The sequence below is a fragment of the Nyctibius grandis genome, chromosome Z (genome assembly GCF_013368605.1).
Source record: "Nyctibius grandis isolate bNycGra1 chromosome Z, bNycGra1.pri, whole genome shotgun sequence".
Taxonomy (NCBI): domain Eukaryota; kingdom Metazoa; phylum Chordata; class Aves; order Nyctibiiformes; family Nyctibiidae; genus Nyctibius; species Nyctibius grandis.
The window spans coordinates 78,602,487-78,624,549 of NC_090695.1; the positions used below are offsets into that span (position 1 = coordinate 78,602,487).

General features: G+C 37.5%; 1 protein-coding gene across 2 annotated transcripts in view; it reads right to left on the reverse strand.

Moving 5' to 3' along the window:
- Positions 1 to 1,068: 1,068 nt before the first annotated feature.
- The window catches only part of SLF1 (SMC5-SMC6 complex localization factor 1), a 40,788-nt gene continuing 19,793 nt past the window's right edge, over positions 1,069 to 22,063 (reverse strand). For both annotated transcript variants that reach the window (XM_068423334.1, XM_068423335.1), the window contains exons 11-18: positions 21,419 to 21,584; positions 14,423 to 14,570; positions 9,924 to 10,069; positions 7,758 to 7,927; positions 7,126 to 7,259; positions 5,045 to 5,137; positions 4,469 to 4,651; positions 1,069 to 1,974 (exon numbers count right to left, since the gene is read on the reverse strand). In XM_068423334.1, coding sequence (XP_068279435.1) covers positions 1,490 to 1,974; positions 4,469 to 4,651; positions 5,045 to 5,137; positions 7,126 to 7,259; positions 7,758 to 7,927; positions 9,924 to 10,069; positions 14,423 to 14,570; positions 21,419 to 21,584 — 1,525 coding nt within the window. In that variant the 3' untranslated portion in view covers positions 1,069 to 1,489. The remainder of the gene's footprint in view (positions 1,975 to 4,468; positions 4,652 to 5,044; positions 5,138 to 7,125; positions 7,260 to 7,757; positions 7,928 to 9,923; positions 10,070 to 14,422; positions 14,571 to 21,418; positions 21,585 to 22,063) is intronic.

Sequence of the window (22,063 nt, forward strand, 5' to 3'; positions counted from 1 at the left end):
AGGGATGAACTTCCCTTAAAAGCATCTCTCTTCCCAGATCCTGGTCTGAAATGAATTTGGCACTGGATCTCCACAAAGGCAGGAAGAGCAGTTGTTGCTGTATAAATGTGCAATAAGAGCTCTCCAAAACACGTAACTCTTCCGCATCCCCAACCCCATGCAGCACAATTACGTAGTTCAGCTGTCTCATGAGCCTCAATACCTTTAAAGAGCAGCACAGGATTTTCTCTTTTTCTTAATTAATTAAAAGGACCATCTGATAGAATATGTAGCACCAATCCTAAATTAGGTTAGAGGATTAGTTTAGAGGATTTATCGTGTGTAGTTTGCATGTATTCACAGAATGGATAACAAAATTCTCATATTAAATGGGGTGTAATTTTTAAGGAGATCCATACTTAGTGTCAGAATCTGATGCCTGGTACATACTTAAACTGTCTTGTCTAATCCTTTGTAAATTCCCCTGCCAACATAACTAGATTTGTGCCACTGCTTCCACCGGCATCTGTAGTTGAGGGAATCCCAGGAGTGTTACCAGATCATTTTATATACTGCCAGTGTAATGGATTTATCAAACCACTGCAAGCCAACACAAGTCAGCACGGAGCCAAGGACACTGTAAAGTTATGCTGAGGGTGGATTTGGCCTCTTGCAGCATCACCAGCCTGGGAAGCAGCGACACGACCTGATCGTTTTAAAGCTCTCCTCAGTGGTAGCCACAGGAGTTCTGCAAATCACCCAGGTATCTGGGCCAGCCTCAAGTCAGTCACTGCACAAATGAACACCACCACAAGCACTGCGGTGCTGACGAGGGAGATTTTCCACACGTCTTTGTGTGACCATTTCTATCAAACTAAGACAGACATGGGAAATGCTAGTACACTGATTCTATAAATATAGATATACTACCTTCTGTTTTGAATTTTACAGGACGTAATTAATTTACAGAGTGTAATTTTAATTTTTACCAGACAAGGACAAAGACAAAAATGGATAGAAGTAATTTGCTTTTCCATATGTTTTTGTTTAATGACAGATCTTTATTACAGTTTTATTAAAGGATATTAAAATACATAGGCACAAGCCTTTCTCAAGGAATTCAGTTAAACTTTAGGGTCACTATCTCTGGAAACCAAAGTGAACTATAGCATGAGATGGATAACACAGATTTCCAGGACAGAAAATAGAAAGTTTAACTTTGTGCAAATGATATAGCACGCTCCTGAGGTGGTCCCAGGCATCCAGATCTGTCAGACAACGGGAAGGAATTGGTATTGGAAGAATTTTGCCTAAAAAATGCACTGAATCAATGCATCTGACTTCCGGGTTCTGGTGCAGGAAAGTATTAACAACATTGGAGATACTAACATGTAGGGCTGTGAAATTTGTACTTCTTTGGTTGCCAGAAAAAAAGTTAGCCCAATACCAAGGGCTGACAGTCAAGCTCCAACCAATGTGGCTTGTTTGGAAGCTAACTGTTAAAAAAGATTTAAGTAAAGAGCTGATATGCCTCTACCATAGTTTCCAGAGTTGCTAATAAAGCCTTCATCTGTTCTCCAGGGAAAAAAAACAGGTTTGCAGATATTTCTTGGAGAAACTGTGGTAGCTTTTGAAAAGTTTCTAGCTCTCTAAAATATGTATCTACTAACCAATCTGCAGAAAATGTATTTTTCATCTTAAAGTTATCACGAGCCATTACTGGAAGTACATTTGAACAAGCTACCTCTCTGAGAGTTAAAGTAAAGGGTGAAGACAGATTATAAACTGAACAAAAATTCAGCAGCATCTTATTAAATAAAATCAACCACAGTTCTCTCTGCTGACTGAAAAAATCTTTCTCTGTGCGTTCACAGAAGCTTTCAATGTTCGCTTCTGGATGAACAACGTTCAAAAGTTCTTGCTTTACTGGTATGGACTCAACATAATCCAGTGGCAATTTTCCATTGGAGTCCCTCTGCTGTAGGAGGACTGGTCCTGCAGGGAAAATATAAACATTAATAATAACAGCACATTCGATCTGGCAGCCAAACAAGATTTCAGTTTGCTTTTTGCCAGAAGCTAGGAGTCTGTTTAAATTCCTTTTTGTACTAAGTTATGTTGATGTAACTGATGAGTTACACATTTGCAATACAATCTAGAACAATCTAGAGAGACCCTTTGTAACAGTTTCTTTATGGTATTGTCTTAATTTCCTTCCCGGTTTTGCTAGGTTGAAAGCCAAGGATTATTATATAGAAATGGAAAAGAAATTCAAATGTTGCCTATCCTAAAATTTCAAGTAATAATACATAGAGTATGTAAAAGTGTAATGTCATTACTGTTGTGAAATTCTATTAAGTATTTTATAGACCAGGTTATTTGCTGACATTGACTCTAAATTGAAGGCATGTTACTATAATGGTCTTTATTTTACTTTTCTGGATGGTGTGGCCAACCTTGTCCAAGGCTATGCAGCAAGGTAAACTATTGAGGTTGGAATCCTAGTCTCCAGCAACAACTGAGTTTCAAAATTTCGTCTTAACAGACTAATGAAATGCGAAAAGTAATTACTGTAATAAATAGATTTGAAGTCAGTAAATGGGACATGTTTTACTTGTTCAGATTATACTACATTCTTTTGGTATTTCCTGTTTATTAGTACAATGGAGCTATTAATAATTAAACAGTTTACAGACGTCTTGATATGTTTAAGAAAGGCTGCATCAGCAAGAAAAAAATGAAGGCAGTTAACACACTACAGGTGGTGTTTTTCAAAGATGAACACATCGGGAATCTTCTGATGTGAATTTGGGTTACTATGCTAAAGTAAAGATGCCATTTTAACTTGAATACTTTTTCAGAAATATATTTTAATTACAAAAGGTAATTCACTGCATTACATACCCACTTTGCTGTGATTAAAGCTGTATTGTTTTACTCCATCACTGATTATGTAATATAATTAACTTTTACAAGCTGAAGGGTTTTAGACAGAAGGAGGAAAAAGTTTTCGCAGATGTGTTCTAAATTATTGAGCTGTGTAAATCCGCACTGAATGGGTAACACGCTTTCTACCATAGTTTTGTCAGCTACTTGACAGGCCAAAACCCAGAGTGTGACAAAGGCAAAGATAAGGGTACAGGCAGCCTTATAGTTGCCAGAAAATCTTGATGAATGCAAGTGCAAGTAGAGCTATTCCCCTAGGACAACAGGATCATCCACTACCTATTCTTCACAATAGCCTAGGAAAAATGCACATCTGTCAGTGCAATGCCATTTCCAATTGAGGAGCTGGGCTTACTATAATATTGGCTATTGCATCACTTAGACCGATTGAACTGAGCCCAGGTATTGTCTTGGCATGTCAGAATCATGGTTCAGTAGATATATAAAACACCTGGGAGCCACAGAACTGAAGCTCAGCAAACACAGAGGTAGAACTGCAGAAGAATGTATTGATTATGAGCCGGTGCTTGCACAACAGACACAGAAATAGCCTTTAGGGGGCAGAAGACGACTGTAAATACAGACGGTCTTATGCCAAGAATGAAATAAAATTTTGTTTCTCTACCTTAATTAAGTAATAGGCCATCTAAATACAGTGCATTCTTCTGCCTCACAGCTATATGCAGAATGGTTTTTATTGAAAAAATTTAGACTCAGTATATAATGCACAGAGATTAAACTGACAGAGTAGGCCAACGGTAAGGATATCACAAATACTCATTTTACTAAATGAATTAAAAGAAGGAAGAGCTGATCTCCAAGACCACTTTTCAGTTATTTTTTTTAAAAAAAAAACATGCTAAGTTAATTATATTGATACAGTATATTTCAAGACAAGATCCAAGTTCCCTGTCACTGAACAAAAAATATTGTTCAAAACATTTATCATGTGTCTGCCTAAGGGGCAATGTATCTTTTTTTAGAAACTAAGGCATCCCTCCCACTATTATCCCTAAACAGCAGTTATCACAATTACAATATAGATTCCTTTCTTAAACTAATTACCAAGCTAATTGTGTTCTTCAAAGACCATCACATTAATTTTCATAAATGCTGAACAAATTTATGTTCAAATACATGGTTATATACAGATTTACTGATCTATTTTTGCAACGTGGTAAAAACAGATCAAAACAAAAGAAAATCCTTAGCTTTGCTTCGTAACTAGGTAATCTTTATCTTCATTAATGAGTTTGGAGAATATACTTACAATGCATACGGTGTAAAATGCAGAATAAAAACATTACCATATTGGGAAAAAAAGTGAAAATCCTGGTTATTCCATATTCAGCTGATCAAGATAAGTGTGAAAACAGTATTATTTTTATTGTGACCAAACCAGCTTGGCTTAAAAGTGTTTTAAAATAAATATTTCATAATAACATTGTATTTTAAGCAACTATTAAGAAAAACACCATGAACTTCATATGGGCTCAGAACAGTGGATAATTTCCTTAAACCAGTTTAGCATAAATGCACTCACCCCCATGCTGAAGTAGCAGCTTGCCAATTTCTACATGTCCATTTGACAGTGCACCATGCAAAGGAGTCACCCCATCCACTTGACTGAGCAGGTCTACCTCTGGACAACGCTGCAAAATTTCACGGACACACACTGTGCTGCCATGGTTACAGGCTTCATGCAAAGGCGTCCAGCCAGCATAGTCTGAATTATAAATCAAGGGAAGTTTTAAAACAGCAGAAGTAGTACTAAAATGTTAGTAATGTAAATCATTAGATGGCAAAACACTTTACTTTTTAGTATTCATCATGGCTACAGTGGCAGTTTGTGATTTCAAAACAAGAAATTCTATTGAAAAACATCTGAAAAAACTTAAATAGCATTTTTAAAAATCAATAGAAAATGTCATGTTAAAGCACACTTTCGTTACAAATTAACCTTTCCTTGATGTTTGCTATAAAGTCCTCATTTTGTGTTGTTTAAAATAACACGGACATTTTTAATAATATAAATATAAACTTTATTACCAAACAGATATTAATACAGTTCTTTATCTGGCTTAATTTCTTAGTTCTGTAGAGAAAATAAGTAACTTACCTTTAGTATTAATGTCTATTCCAGGGTAAGAGAGAAGCTGAATCAGTCTCTCCACTTTGTTACTTATGCAAGCTCTATGCAGGGTTGTCTCTCCTACCATAAAAAATTAATAGATTACACTAGACTAGGCAAGATAGCAACTAAAGAAAATAATCAAAGTGCCTGGAACTAGGAGACCTGGCTATATGCCAGAAAATTCAATAATGACTAAGATTTTCCTTTATCCTGTTTAACCATCTTTTAAGAAAATAATAAAAAAAAAAAAAGACCCACAGAGCTTCTGTTCCACCGGAGATCCAGCAATGAAATTGTATTGCAAACGGTTTAACACAGGAATTATCTCCCCCCAGTTCAAGGTTTAAAGCTTCAATCACACTATAAAAGCACCAAGTGATCACAGAACACCAAAAATACTGGGTTTTGAAGCAATAAAACTTTAGAGTGCAGTTGCCCTCCCTTAAATTTATTCATGAACCTACGTTAAAATGTATGGTTCTTTTTACACAGCATTTATAGCTTAATTCAAATGAATGTTTCTGGCTAAGCACGAGTGCCTTTACACACTCCAGTATAATTCAGAACTTCAAATCTGTTAACAGATGGTTTGCTGTTTCTCAATAGGCTGTCTGACTTGGCTACAGTAGCAAGGGAGGGGAGAAAGAGAGAAATAAATGAAGGAGTAATAATAATAATAATAATAATAATAATAATAATAATAGAAAATACTCTCGAAAAAAATCCCAAGCCTCAGTACCATGTAAAGCTGAAGTAAGTGTGAAAAATTGAACAGCAAGCAACTGAGAACTGCTGCTTATATGTAAAGACACCATTAGTTTCTGCATGATAAAAACTTCATTCCCATTTGAAACGCTGTTTTGCTTTCACTAAATGATTAGGTTTGAACAAGAGCCAGAAGAAAATCTTGATGCCAGGTGAAAGATGATGCAACAAACATCTTCGAAATGAAAAATATCTCAGGCTAAATCTCTCAGCCTTTGCGATAAGATTTACATGGTATATTTTGTTATATTAATACCTTCACTACGTACATCTGTCAGCTCCATACTTATTCTTTCAACAGAAGATACTACTTACAATTTTGGCAGGGGAATAATAGAAAAAAGCAGTTGTGGGGTTTTTTTTTTTGCCCTAGTCCTTCAGCTCACTGTTCTTTGTAGAAGTCAGCATGCAATAATTCACATCAATTTTACTTGCAAAAGCAATAAAAAGGGAACCAATTTTAAAAATGCATGCTCTGGCTCTGTTTCTGAAGCCCTCTTTAATCCCAAAAGAGGCTGAGGGTTTTTTTGTCCTTCAGTGTTTGTGATACAATTCTGTTTTAAATTTTTTGAACAATCCCAGCTTGCTTTTGCCATTTTTTTCTAAGCTTTCTCTTGGGTGTCATATTAATATAGCTGTGTTTTAAGCGATATAGGTAAATTTCTGATGATGAAGATGACAATAAGTAGTTCCAGCAAGTAATTCTGTTCAGGTAAAGGCGCACATAAAGTATGATTTATTAAATTCATGCAGTAAGTAGGAAGGGAATGAATTACTGCAGTGCTGTTTTACTCCTTAGGTACTTGGGTTCCAGTATAGCTAAGACAAAAGCCAAATGCCTTTCATAGTCTGGGCTGAATGCCTGGAAGAAAACAGTCCATATGCTTAACACAGCTATGTAACATAGCATACTCCTCAGTCTTTGTTCACAAAATGTCTAGGACTGAAAGAGATGAAGCCTGAATTATACTTTCAAATCAGAAGACGTTGATCCTACCAAGCACAGGTTGAGGTGGATTAGCAAAGTAAGGCGGGCAAGACTGGAATGAGCTCACACAAGCTGTACACTGTATTTAATATCTGGGAGGGGGAGGGGAATGAAGAAGGCAGCTTTATTCCACCATATATACAATTCTTCCTTTTAAACAGACATCAGAGAAAAGAAACACAAACCACAAGAAAAGAATTCTTGGGCATAAGCCATGTTTTAGTTCAGAATTCATCAGGACAAGATTTTTAAGCCTGAAACTGTCAATTCTAACCATATAAAGTTCTTAACATAAATTAGATATATAGAATACCTTTAGTATTTCTCCTGTAAAAATGTACCTCTTCAGCCAAAAGGTAGCAATTCTCTTTGGTGTATGCAGCCTCAACTTCTGATTTTGCTCTAAGCTTCTTCGTCAATGGAGGGCACTTATTAAAGATTAAGTCACTGAAAAGAGAGCAAAGGGGACACGTCTAAACTCACTATTTCATTATTTTAAGATAACATATATGTATTAATACTTTTAAACATGTATATACGGAATATTTAGATCTATCCATTTCAAAGTTATTTCTGAAATGTCTTAATTACATAATTTCTATGTCATTTAATTATAACTGTGTTTAGGACACTAATAAAATTAAATTATCCACAATTAAACTTTCTTTAAAGGTAATTCTACGAATGGTTCAACTTCTCTATGTACCCTTTAGATTCACTATTGGGAAAACACAACTACATCAGTCTGCCTATACACTGAGATGGAGGATGGGGAGAAAGGGGGAACCCCAGCCCAGAGGTGTTACAGGTTTACAATGGAGCTTTCTGTCAGTTGCAGTAATTTGTAGACAACAAAACAGGTCATATAAAGTTCAAGAAATGTGTCAGGTCAGAAGCTGTCCCCCAAAGCAGAATAAAACTGGTGATGTTATAGGTATTACTTACGGTAGATCAGGCAGCACTTTGACTTGGTTCTGCTTATCGCCATTTAGCATCTGTAATGCCCTTTGAGACTCAGGGCATGGCCGTTGCCCTATTTTCTTTTTCTTTGCTTTGTGTATCTTTCTTGTCTCATGCATCCCTACCTCTTGCAAAGCAGGAAAATAGGAACAGACCTGTTGCAAAAGTAACATTTTCAATGCCTTTGTATTCAGTAAATTAAAATCCAGTCATTTTCTTCTGTTGCACTTCATGCAAAGCAGTCATCCACCACCCACAGCTTGCTCCATCTAAGTTTTTAAAAATATGATCCCTAAATGATTGCATATATAGATTGTTTAAAGTTATCTTCTGCCATCTTTTTTTTATGTTCCTGTAGTTCACTCTTTACGCTAGCCTCAGAGGTGAGTGGGTTGTGTCTGAGCCAGAAAAGTGGGAAATTCTAGACCTCTCTCTTGGGTTTTTGGTAGCTGAGAAAGTTTTGATCACTTCAGCTGGACATAAGACTGAAGTAAAGCTAATTGATTCTCAGGTACTCAATGACAGTATTTACAAGCTTCCTGCTCCCAACCCAGGGAGCAAACCCAGGGAGCAATTTGGTAAAGAAATTTTGATTCTTACTCCCCTCCTTCGTCTCTTCTAAGACAGGAGGTTGGATTAAGCCTTTGAGCATCGCGAAGGCACAAAGCTAGTTATCTCTTAGGTGCGCTCTCATTATTAGGATAGCTTTGGATGTTGTAGATATTTTGGCTTCTTTCCAGGCATACAGAGCTTCTAACACACCTGTACCACTAATTTAAAAAAGTCATTTAAGTTTTTGAAGTTTGGCAAAAGCATAGGAAAAAGTCTAGTGAGGGGACTCGCTCAATGATTACACAATGTTTACATCTGAAGAAAGATATTAAAAAAGACTTTGAGTATCTAGCAGGTCACTGTAGATTCTGCAGGCAACTCGCAATGGGTGAGGGACACCTTATTTGCACCTTCACTACATTTACCACCAGAGAGCAGGAGGTCACTATTTGAACCCATAGAAGGGCCTAGCTGATAAGATGCTGTATGAGAAGAGCTGGCAAAATTGGACACTAGTTAATATTTATTGTACGGTACGAGAGAGGAGGCACAATAATGCTAAGGAAAGCCACAAAAAGTACATGAACTTGTTTCAAGCACTTAAGTAGTTGCACAGAGTATCAGTAGTCATGGCAATACTAAAAAAAGCAATTGCTGCTGCATATGTGTTGGCAACATATGTTAAATATTAGATATATGGTTGGTTTATTTTTAAAATTCTGACAGTCTTTTGTTCGAGCTCTGTTTAAACATGATGTATTAATAAACAATGATCTCTGTTCACAATAAACTTTAAATTCAGGAAAACTTATGTATGGAAGATGTATAAAGGTGAAAATTTTTTTTTTCTTTGACTCTACATGTAGAATTGCAGGTCATATAGAAAGAGTTATGGATTCCATATTCTGTTTAGTCGTTAGTATAAGATTACTGAAATAAGGCTCTGTGTTAGGGCATGTCATTACTGTGTGATCTCCCTGATTTGCCTGCGACCTGCCAGCAGTCATGGTTTTGAGAATTTCTTTCACAGCTTTCATCAGGTATTTCCTCACCAACTATCACAAATTGTGATTTGAAGGCAGGAAAAGGTTTGCAAGTAGGAGAAAGTCTTTAAGAGGAGAAATTCACAGGAATATACTGTGGTTCAAAATCACAAAATCTTGTATGTAACAAATGCTTGGACTCAGTAGAACAATATACTGTCACCTCTTCAAAAAATCTGAAGGAAAAGATACACAGGAAAAATCACACTATATTTGGCATTTTCCTTAATTACAAATGTAACATTGCAATAAAATATTTACATCAGAGATTATTTTAAAAAGCTTTCATTGTGACTTTTCATGTTAACTGCATTTAAACAGATTAATCAGGTGTTACAAATTCTCTGGCAAAAAAATTCTTACACGTTTTGAGCCCAGATCTCAGGCAAAGAGAAATTTAAATGCAGTAGAGTCTATCTACAGGTAGAAGACAATGCATGCAATGAGTATGACTTTAGACCACAAAGGAAAGATATTTTCCAAGACTTTCCTGAATTCAATTACTTGTAAAATACTGAAGTGTGATAGGTTATTAAGGAGTAAAAGAGTTACTTACTATTTTCTGAAGAGAAAGAGGTTCTGTAGAAATAGTTATATTCCTCTGTAAACACATTTGTTTAAAAACTGCTTCTGCAACAAACATTTGAAGCCAGAGGGAAGGTATGGAACAAATGAACGTTTTTAATTCACATATCGAAAAATCTGGATAGAAGCAAATGGAAAAAAAAAAAAAAAAAAGAGCCTTAAAATGAGAATATACAAACCTGTATATCTAGGGTTATCTAGAAGATAGCTCTTCCAGACTTCTTTTTCTGCTGTTGCAGAGTCAGAAGCTATTCTTCATGAAAATTACTAAAAAAACTTATTTTAAAAAAGATTTTATCTATCATCTGATAATGGTCAACAGATTCAAAAAGTGGTGCTTTGCCTTTTAATGTGAAACATTTTTAAAAGCACTCTAAGTACAATTTTATAAAAGTTACACCTTGATTTTGAGAATGAAATTATTCATTGGGGAAGTTATGTAAGTGATCACCTTTAAAATCTGTAAGTGACACAACAGAAACACAATTCAGATAAAATGTATAACACATGAAGAGAGAAATCTGCAAGCAATGCAGGGTGACCTGTAAATTCCACATTAAGAGTGACTGTAAGCAAATTTCTGCCCCATTCAGATGTACCAAATAGTTCATACTGTTTTAAAAAAAAAAACAAAACAGACAGTGGCAGAAGAATATCTCTATATATATCTATCTCAATACATATCAGGCATGTCTGGCCTACCTCTCTTTTTTTTCTGGAAAAGGAGACAGAATGACTGATTTTTCTTAGGGTGATACTTGTATTTTGGTTCTAGCAAGATAATTTTGTCAAAATAGCAACTGAAACAGGAGGAAAGCAAGGTCTGCCATGAGGAAGAAAATCTTTACTGCATTGAGGGAATATTTTGTTCTGCTAAGAAGTGCTCACACATTAACTGATCTGTAGACTCAATCAAAACAGAAACACAAGTTTTGAGAGTAGAGATGTTTTCTACTCTAAGAGCGACAGAATTTAGGAGAACTCTGCAACAGAGTTGTAAATTGATGTAAATACTATAAAGTTCGAACTGATTTGGCCTTCTAAGATCTAAGGCAGGCTATAACGGTTCTGATAATTTGCTTTCCCTAATACTGGAGTGGACCTATTTGTCAACAGACTAAGATTTTAGTTTAATTTTTTCACAGAATCACAGAATGTTAGGGATTGGAAGGGACCTCGAAAGATCATCTAGTCCAATCCCCCTGCCGGGGCAGGATTGCCTAGACCATATCACACAGGAACGCATCCAGGCGGGTTTTGAATGTCTCCAGAGAAGGAGACTCCACAACCTCTCTGGGCAGCCTGTTCCAGTGTTCGGTCACCCTCACCGTAAAGAAGTTTTTCCTCATATTTAAGTGGAACCTCCTGTGTTCCAGCTTGCACCCATTGCCCCTTGTCCTGTCAAGGGATGTCACTGAGAAGAGCCTGGCTCCATCCTCTTGACACTTGCCCTTTACATATTTATAAACATGAATGAGGTCACCCCTCAGTCTCCTCTTCTCTAAGCTAAAGAGACCCAGCTCCCTCAGCCTCTCCTCATAAGGGAGATGTTCCACTCCCTTAATCATCTTCGTGGCTCTGCGCTGGACTCTCTCTAGCAGTTCCCTGTCCTTCTTGAACTGAGGGGCCCAGAACTGGACACAATATTCCAGATGCGGCCTCACCAGGGCAGAGTAGAGGGGGAGGAGAACCTCTCTCGACCTGCTGACCACACCCCTTCTAATACACCCCAGGATGCCATTGGCCTTCTTGGCCACAAGGGCACACTGCTGGCTCATGGTCATCCTGTTGTCCACTAGGACCCCCAGGTCCCTTTCCCCTACGCTGGTCTCCAACAGCTCTGCCCCCAACTTGTACTGGTACATGGGGTTGTTCTTGCCAAGATGCAGGACTCTACACTTGCCCTTGTTATATTTCATTAAATTACTCCCCGCCCAACTCTCCAGCCTGTCCAGGTCTCTCTGAATGGCTGCGCAGCCTTCCGGCGCGTCAGCCACTCCTCCCAGTTTTGTGTCATCAGCGAACTTGCTGACAGTGCACTCTATTCCCTCATCCAAGTCATTAATGAATATATTGAATAGAACTGGTCCCAGTACCGACCCTTGCGGGACTCTGCTAGACACAGACCTCCAACTGGACTCTGTCCCATTGACCACCACTCTCTGGCTTCTTTCCTTCAGCCAGTTCACAATCCACCTCACTACCCGATCATCCAGACCACACTTCCCCAGTTTAGCTGCGAGGATGCTGTGGGAGACCGTGTCAAACGCTTTACTGAAATCGAGATAGACCACATCCACAGCTTTACCATCATCTATCCACCGGGTAACATCCTCATAAAAGGCTATCAAGTTGGTTGAGCATGACTTCCCCTTGGTGAAGCCATGCTGAGTGCCCCTAATGATCCCCCTATCCTTGATGTGCCTAGAGACAGCACCAAGGACAAGTTGGTCCATCACCTTTCCGGGGATGGAGGTGAGGCTGACCGGTCTACAGTTACCCGGGTCCTCCTTCTTGCCCTTTTTGAAGACTGGAGTGACATTCGCTTTCCTCCAGTCCTCAGGCACCTCTCCCGTTGCCCACGACTTAGCAAAGATGATGGAGAGTGGCCTAGCAATGACTTCCGCCAGCTCCCTCAGCACCCGCGGGTGCATCCCATCAGGGCCCATGGATTTATGGACGTCCAGGTTGCTTAATTGGTCCCTGACCCAGCCCTCATCAACCAAGACAGATTCCTCCTCTATCCTGACTTCTTCTGAGGCCTCAGAGGTCCGGGGCTCCTCAGGACAGCCTCCAACACTATAGACAGAGGCAAAGAAGGCATTCAGTAACTCCGCCTTCTTTTTATCCTCTGTCTCCAGGACCCCCACCTCATTCATCAGTGGGCCTACATTGCCTCTAGTGTTGGCTTTACCTGCAATGTATTTGAAGAAGCCCTTTCTGTTGTCCTTGACCTCTCTTGCAGGGTTTAATTCCAAGGAGGCCTTAGCTTTCCTAGTTGCCTCCCTACGTCCTCTGACAACAGACTTATATTCCTCCCAAGTGGCCAGCCCCTCCTTCCATGATCTGTACACCCTCTTCTTCCACTTGAGTTTGCCCAGCAGTTCCCTGTTCAACCATGCAGGTCTCCTGGTACCCTTCCTTGACTTCCTACCTGTTGGGATGCTCTGATCTTGAGCTCGGAAGAAGCAGTCCTTGAATGCTAACCAACTATCTTGGGCCCCCTTACCTTCTAGTACCCTGTCCCATGGGATTTCCCCTAGCAATTGCTTGAAAAGGCCAAAGTTGGCCCTCCTGAAGTCCAGGGTTGTGATTCTGCTAGCTATTCTGTTCCTGCCACATGAGATCCTGAACTCTACCATCTCATGGTCACTACAACCAAGGCTGCCCTCAACCTTCACCTCTTCACAATAGTTCTTCTCAAGTGTCCACGTAGGAGAGAACACAGCAACACTTTGAATTAAGCCTATGTACACCTATCTCTAGAGAAAATGATGACTGAAACGAGGATATCCATACAGGTATAACAGATGAGTTACAGTTTTCCCACTATTTCCTAATTGGGGGTGTGGCTGGGTGGGTGGGAGGTTCGGGGGGGTGTGGGGGTAATTGGGGGTGTGGCTGGGTGGGTGGGAGGTTCGGGGGAGTGTGGGGGTATGTGTGTCTAAAAAAAAAAAAAAAAGAAAAAAGCTTTGGTGGGAATTAAGTCCAAAAATGAAATTAAAAACATTTAGTAATTTTCTTGTGATTATTTTTTGGCCTTTTGAGTTCCTCCTTCCCTAGTTGCTAAAAGAACAGATACCTCAACTGACATTCCATGTTAAATCATAATGGTTCATTTGAGCCGTGACATTTCTCTTTATCTAGTATAGTCGATGAAGAGGAACAATAGTGATTCAGGGACTAGTTGGAACTTTCCCCCACACCCCAAATAAATTCTATTAAGTCTAAGAATTTGAAAGGAGACACCGAAATGTTTCATTTGAAGTCTGTATGTGTCAAAGAGTTCAGCGTAGCTTTTGGACTTATGGCTGAAGTGTCTTTAGCAAACAAGATCAAGTTTGTGGAGCAAAAAATTTCACCTGAGAATTGGCCTGAGCTAAGGTGTCTCCAATTGCCTCCCCAAAGTTACGGCTTATTATGATTAGCTTAAAGCTCTTCCTAAACTGACAAGATAGCTCCAAGGATTTTTCTTTTTCTTCACACTGTATAATCTTGCTTTTGCATTAACACCTGTTGAGATTTATTTAGAGTGATTTCAACAGAAAAGCTTGTTCTATTTCATCTTTCCCTGGGACAGACAGACAGACACATACAATAAAACAGAGCTCCCTGCATATGTACACATCACATCATAAGACTGCACAGCTGCAACAGAAGGTAAAACATAACTTGAAGGTAAACCAAGGATTTAATTAGGACTTCAGTGTATCAGGTAAACAAACTTTGAGAGGCATTTCCAACACTCACCATCACATGACATGGCAATGTACTGTGCCAAATCATCAGCTATTTGATGAAACACATTTCTGTCCATAAGCAAATTTGAGATGATCCAATATTCCACTACAGTTCCAAGAATTGCATTTAATAGACCAGCTATTTCACATCTGAAAGCCTAAATGAAAAAAAAAGCGTTATCTATAGACCTGTACTGTATAACAAATTCACACTGATAACGAACCAGTAATAACACTAGGGAACTTCTTTAGATAAAGGCCCACTTTGTTGCCACATCACTTCTTTGCTGGCTTTTATTTTTCTGCTCAAACGCCAACTGTTGCAGCCAGGTCAACAAAATAAATATGCCACTGATGCCACATCAAATAAGCTTTGTCATTGGAGAAATACAAGCTATTTGAAAACATACTGTCTAAAACAACATGCAAAATGGGATCAAAGCTTTCAAGTACGAAGTGTGATTTCTCTTTAAATTAGGTTTTGTTTAATTGTTAGATTTCAAGGACTGCATTTATGCTAGTTAGCCTTGTGTTTCATTCAACAATTACAGGGATCTTATTCTTCCTGCGCTATTAGGATTCTCTTTTCCTAAACATTTCATCATGACATTAAAGCTCCTTTTGTGACTAACCACATATATCTGTGCCAAAAGGGAAAAGGATGCAAGGTGTTAGTTTCCTGCACAGAAAAAACTTTGGCAGCCAGTTTGTGGAATCAGGAAACTTTCTTCTGCTACTAAAAATTCCAAAGAGACTAGCAGCTGCAAATTTAGAAAGAACATACTTATGGGTATTAGCCTTACCTTTTTGTCCCCTGCACGGAATGGTCTTGTGTAGGTAAAAAAGCCAAAGCATATTTTCTTCAGGAGGCATCAAGACAACATACAACACTTCAACGTGCTCTCCAGAAAGTACCACGAGACAGACAAACCTAATTGTTCACCCACATGGCGAATTCACTTCATCAGTATTGCTTGGGTAAAGCCATGCTTCTGGTTTCTGAGTTAGCCTATGCAAAGTCAAGTCAGATCTGTCTACTCAACACCCTTCTGTGCTATGTAGAAATATTTAATACAATGATTCTGAAATAAGTTATTCCTCTGACCACATGTACAACCACAGAAAATTCAGTATTTGTATATCAATTTTGAAAGTGCAAATTGGATGAATACATGCAACATAGTAGGAACACATGAAATCCATTTGCCCAAACACACTTACCTAAGGCTCTACCAGAGAATCACTACTGTTACACTAGAGCACCAGTTGTTACATTCTTGTGAAAGAGGATGAGTACTTCAAAATGGACAATTTTGGTTATGAGGGAAATTGAACCGAATTTGTACTACCTTGCCTGTCAACTTCAGATTTTATAGAATTACTTAAAGGAAACAAAACTCTTCTGTCTTTTGTTGTGGTCTCACGCCACAGTCAATGGTTTGTCTGATACTCCTTTGAGAACAAAATATGTTCAAGGTTGGTTTAAAATAATTTAACAGGATTCCCTCAGGAGCTGGAAAGCACCAAAGACTGAAACAGTTTGAGCTTCATCAATAAATCAAATAGACATATATAAAAGCAACAGAAACTGACACAGATGAGAATTATAATGAAAAGATTACAAAGTAATTTGTCAAAAACCTGCGTAAATACTCTCCCTACAGTTAATAGACATAGTTGTCATTCAAAAGAAAAGGAATAAACACAACTACAAACAAACATTTTGTGAGGAGGCAGTACAATCTCCGTCACTGAAGGCTTTTAAGAACTGTCCAGGCAAAATCTGCAAGGAATGTGATCTCTCAGATTGCTTCCAGTCCTACTTCCTCTTACTCTGTTAAGCGCTACTTGATTTGGTTTGCCCCTTGCTTTAGTGTATCATAATACTTTATTGTAGATGAACTGTGGGATCTCATAATAAACAAAACCTGAGAACATTGATATGGCATATCAACAACATGAAAATAATTTTTTCAACTAGAATTTAAGTATTTTAAAAGCAACATTACTCCCTATCTTCTGAGGATTCAGCAAAAGAAAATGAAGAACTAATTTAAAACATCCGAAATGCATTTAAATTTCCCTTAAGTATGTATACCTCTTTTACCATTGGACCCCAAAGCAAGATACTGGGTGAATAATTTAATTCCATCAATAGTTCTTTGCAGGAAATAAATTATACAAATGCAGCAAATAAGAACAATTTTAACAGAAGTAAGTGACAGGATCAAGGACACATAGATGTAATCTGAGGTAGATACAGATGTAAAGCACAAGTATTCACAATCTTTTTCTTGTTTCTAAATCACAAGCTTATATTACTTCATCTGTGAAATATTTTTAAGGAAAGTGATGGGGAGCGAAAGCTGACCTTGAGGCAGCAGATTTAAATTAACGACTATTAATACTGCAAGTATTAATAATGTGTCTCAGTCAGACATATAGCTGCATATTAAATGTGGCTGATACACTAGTTGCAACTACGTTTGCTCAGCTAAGTATCTATGGACATGGACAAAGACAAACCAGATACTGTCAACTGGTGTAGGCTTGGTTGACATTTTGGTAAAACAATAGTAGTAGAAACCAAGAGCTTCTCCTTAATGTTTTGAAATTTGAAATAAATGGTTCAATGCTACAAATTAGGAGGAAATGCTCTAATTTACTGAAAGTATCACCTCTTCTAAAAATATTTAAATATTAACATCTTAAAAATATTTTCATTTTCAACCACAAAACAATAGTAATGAAAACTCATGCAATATTAAAAAGGAAAAAGCAAGCATTTCCATTAAACATGGGAATTGGTACCATGTATGACAGTGCCAAGGCCTTTTTTTTTCCCCACTCTGCCCCCGCAGCAAGTGGGCTGGGGGTGTGCAAGAAGCTGGAAGGGGACACAGCCGGGACAGCTGACCCAAAATGACCAAAGCGATATTCCACACCATATAAATGTCATGCTCAGCAATAAACGCTGGGGAAAGGAGGAGGAAGAGGGGGGACATTCAGAGTTACGGCGTTTGCCTTGCCAAGCAACCGCTACACGTGGTGAAGCCCTGCTTTCCAGGAAGCGGCTGGACATCTGCCTGCCGATGGGAAGCACTGAATGAATTCCTTCTTCTGCTTTGCTTGTGCGTGCAGCTTGGCTTCACTTCTTAAACTGTCTTTATCTGAACGCAAGAGTTTTCTAGTTTTTGCCCTTCCAATTCTCTCCCTCGTCCTGCTGCGGGGTGGGTGAGCGAGTGGCTGGGTGGGGACTTACCTGCCAGCTGGGGTCAAACCACTACACCATGCACAGCAAATTAAGATCAAGTTAAACCTTTTTTCAAAACTCTCTTCCTTGTTCTTATTGTTGAGAATCAAAGCTATGTCACTGAGAAAAGCATTGAAGTGGGAAGAGGCTGTTGACTGTGTTAGCATACAAAGGTCACACCAGTACAACTTATGTCTGCCAGCTTAGCAAATGCAATTCCTACATTGCTGTTCCATTTAATGCTTTGCCAAGTCAAGTGCTACAGTGACAGAAGTTTCACAGTATGTTTTAGTACACATAAAAGTTCTTATAGGAAAGCTTTTAAGTAATAGGAAAATTCATTTTAACTTTTTTACTTTGAATTACAGAGTTATTTCAGAGTTGTTCTTTAGAGCTCTTTTTCATGTGGTGTACGTATTTTGAGGGTTATGCAGTACTCCAAAAGTGCCTAAAACATACTTGCAAGAAAGCTATTGGAAGTGACAGAAAGACCAGAAAGACATTTAGTTCTACAAATTTACACTACACAAATTTATACCACGTAGTGATACCTGAAACATGGAAGAAAACAAATCAGAAATATGCAAGATGGAATGAATGCCTTTTTCACTCCTTTGTCAGGCTATGAAAGACATCTTTTTTTTAAAAAACTACCAGTGATATCAGGGATGAAAAGCATTTCTGATACCATTTGTAACATTGTGAAAAGCCATGCAATAGCTCAATAGTACTCAAAGTGTGATAAGCGATATACAGTTTCCTTTGTAAATTCTAAAACTGAATTAACAGCTTTGATTCAAAGAACCTTGAGCAGGAGTTTCTGCATCAAATCTATTTAACTAATGTAATAAATAATAAATGTTATTTATATTAAAATTATATTCAATATAGATTTGAAGATCTCAAGTGATGGAAAAACTTCTGTGTTCTTTGGCAGTGCATTTTTAACTACGAGGACAGTGTTTCAGTTTTATTCCACCAAATTGTCCCAGCAGATTAACACAGTGATGAACAAGGGCATCCAGTTTCCTGTCACTGACTTTATTCTGGTACTTTTAACATAAAGTAAATCCTATCTAACACAAGAAAGCAAACGCACTCATATATGTAAGTTAAGTCTTTATAGCCCTTCATTCTTTATTTTTTTTTCTGATGTAGGTTATAATAGGCCTGAAAAGTGAAATACCTTCAGAGTATGTAAACCAAGAAAATCAATAAGTGTTTAAGAATTTCAGCACAGATTTTCTCACGTAGAATACTATAACTGTTTCTGAATTGCTCTTTTTATGCACACACACACACATATATAAAAAACATAATTTTGCCACAAATTAGCAGTAGAAGAGAGGAAACATATAGGGATATTTCCCCTCCACTCTAGAGCTGATTTGCTGCAATCTCTTTGAATCACAAAAAAGGTAATCTGTTATAAAAAGCTAAAAAAAAAAAAAAAGTTGCCCACTTTCACTACTTAGAAAAGAATGTGTTAGATATGCCCAAAAAAGAATTTAATGAAATTATTCATCTGTTTTTGTTTACAGATATTTTCACTGGAGAATTGCACGGAAGTTCAGTATAGCACAACTGGCATGTTTGTTTCTTCCCGTGAGCTTACAGGCTTGTGTAAGCTGGGAAACATGGTCAACCCTTTACGCTGTGCTACAAAACACTTAATTTCTGTGCCTATGCAGACAGCAAGAATACCCAAAGTCATTCCTTTCATTTAGGTTTCTGAATGGCCTTACATGTTTCTTGCCAATAGGTTGCCTCTTAAGCAAACAGCTTTTAAAAAAACAAACAGTTAACAATGACACACACCCTTAAACTGAAGACAGGAAGGAAAATTTTGCACCCAATATGCTATGTTTAATGACATGGAAATACTGTGGTTTTGTTGTTGCACCTCTAAAATAATAAAAAAAGGAGAAAAGAAAACACAGTTCTGCCTGCATAGCTGGGGAGAATCTGCTCCTTTGGCTTTCTGAATGACCTTTACAACTATGTAATGGAATTTCAAATGGAGTCTCTGAATATATGGAAAAATCCGTATATAAAGTTTTAGTATAACAAATTTGAGAGTACAGAAAGGGATAATGACAAGTTTTGAATGTAAAAATATAGTACTTTGTTTTAGAGTTTATTTTTGCCAAAAAATGCAAAGGGAAAGGAAATGCAATATGTAGATATGAAGTTAAATAATAAAGTCAAGTTAAATAATAAGGCTGTAAGAAAGAACATACAACACTACACATATTATGAGGCAACTATATGCCTCAGCTGCTTTTTAAGGCTAGAATTCATATCTGCAGGGATATTGTACATTACCATGCATAAGATCAAAGTAGGAAAGCAATAGGCATCTGGGTTTTGTGCTGAAAGTACAATTCTTATATATATGTATATAAAAAAAGTAGAATCTAAACAAGAGGTAGGTCTCTGTTTTATGTTATGTTCTCTTCTTTCTTTTAAGTTTATTTTTCATATATGTACTACACTCTATCTGACACAAGTGATTATGCTGCTTATGCAAAGAATGGTTTATGAAAAAGGCATGGCTTACAGTGCTGGATCTTGTCAAAAGAAGGCACAGTAGAAAAAAGAAAATAGTGTCTACACTTAAACTGCAGATTCAACACCAGGAAACATATGAAAGCAGCCTCATTTTCCAAAGAAACAGAATGGCCACTGACACCAACTGAATGCAAGCCTGCTTGGTGCTCAGTACCTTTGAAAAGGTAGGTTGTTTAAATATAAATATGGGTATAGAAGCCTAATTTTAGGCACTTTTTTAATATCTTGACCAAGGATAAAAGGCAGCACTGTTTCAGAATGTCTTGCTTTGATAGCCCTCAAAAAAGGTAGGAGGTCTGGCTAGGTAAGATGAGTGAAGCTCTCATTATGTTTAATCTTTCTGCTTTCTTAACATAATGAAGAACTACTAGGTATTATACCGAAAGTGCTTTTTTCTCTGGAATACTTGATTTTCTATTGTTGTTCTGTTATTGTATTGAAAAAGTGAATGAAGTACCTATTTATTCCGTGCTTTCACAATAATTTAAAAGAGAACGCAGAGACAGCAGTAAGTTTGTATTTTATGTGAGAATCTAGAAGTCAAAGACGTTTTACAAGGCCTCTATCTTCTGAAAAGAAAGAGGTGGTATAGAGGACACGCAGTATCTTTCAGGTCAATGTCCTGCTGGTCAGCAGGTCACAGAACCGCAGTTAAGTTGCCTTCAATTCCATTTTTATGAAAAGACCTAGGGAAGATACCAAATGAAACTAAAGGACTTGGGAAGAAAACTGGGGCATTTATTAAAATAAAATAATGCATATCTGTAGAAAATAGCGAAAAACTATTAGTTTTGTTAGCTTTCTCCTTTCAACATTTCCTGAATACAATCACTGTAAAATAAGATAATCACCTCTTTCGTTACACCTTATTGTTTGACAGGATGTGCTAAGCTGGTGTCCCTAATGACTACAGTAATACCCGCTGGTAAGGGCATGTGAACATCTGAATGTAGCCAACAAGCTACTCATGACTCGTTTCTTCTCTACAGATCAATACGAGAATCTTATGGATCAATTCATTTCCTTTAGTGGAGCAAAAACCAGCACGCTTCATAACAAAAGGCAGCTATAACAAGCAGCTGTGATACTTACATATAATTCCTCACAAAGGAATGAACAAAGGAACGCCTTTAAAAAAAAATGTCGGTCTTCATTATTTTAAAATACAAAATTCATACTCACATCATTTTTTCTGTCCAGTTTTCTATGGGAAAGTATGACCCAATCTGCTAGAATATTTATGTTTTTGGTAAAAAGCACTGAGGTTTCACTTCCCAGCCAAAAGGTCTTCAGAAGAACTGTCCGTGGCATGACTTGCTGACGCTCTGAATTGGTCCCTTTAACCAAACTGTAAAAAAAGGAAGTGAAAAAAACTAAATCTTTATGCCACTTTGATTACTATAGTTACCAGACAGAAACCTTGTCTTCTGTCAAAACATAAAAAGGTTTGGCAATTTTAAAGTATGGAAAGATCAGACACAATTTCTGATGAATAATAAGTAAAATAATGATGACTGTTATAGTCAGACTGAAGGAACTCTGATATTGTGCTAATATTATATAAAGTAAAGGCTGCCTTTACTATATAAAGGCAGAGCAAAACTAAGACTTTTTTTATACTTCATGAACTAAGGAAAGATAATTGTCTCCCTTGCAAAAGATAACAGTTAATTGAATTTAAAAAAAAATCAGTATCTTCAAAATGCTGCTTGTCTACCTTAGAGAATGAATACTGAAGCATTGCTAAGCTAAAAATACAACTTCATGAACAAAATTAAATGCTTAATGAAACTTGTAATATAGAGAAATAATATGCTGTGAAAAGTC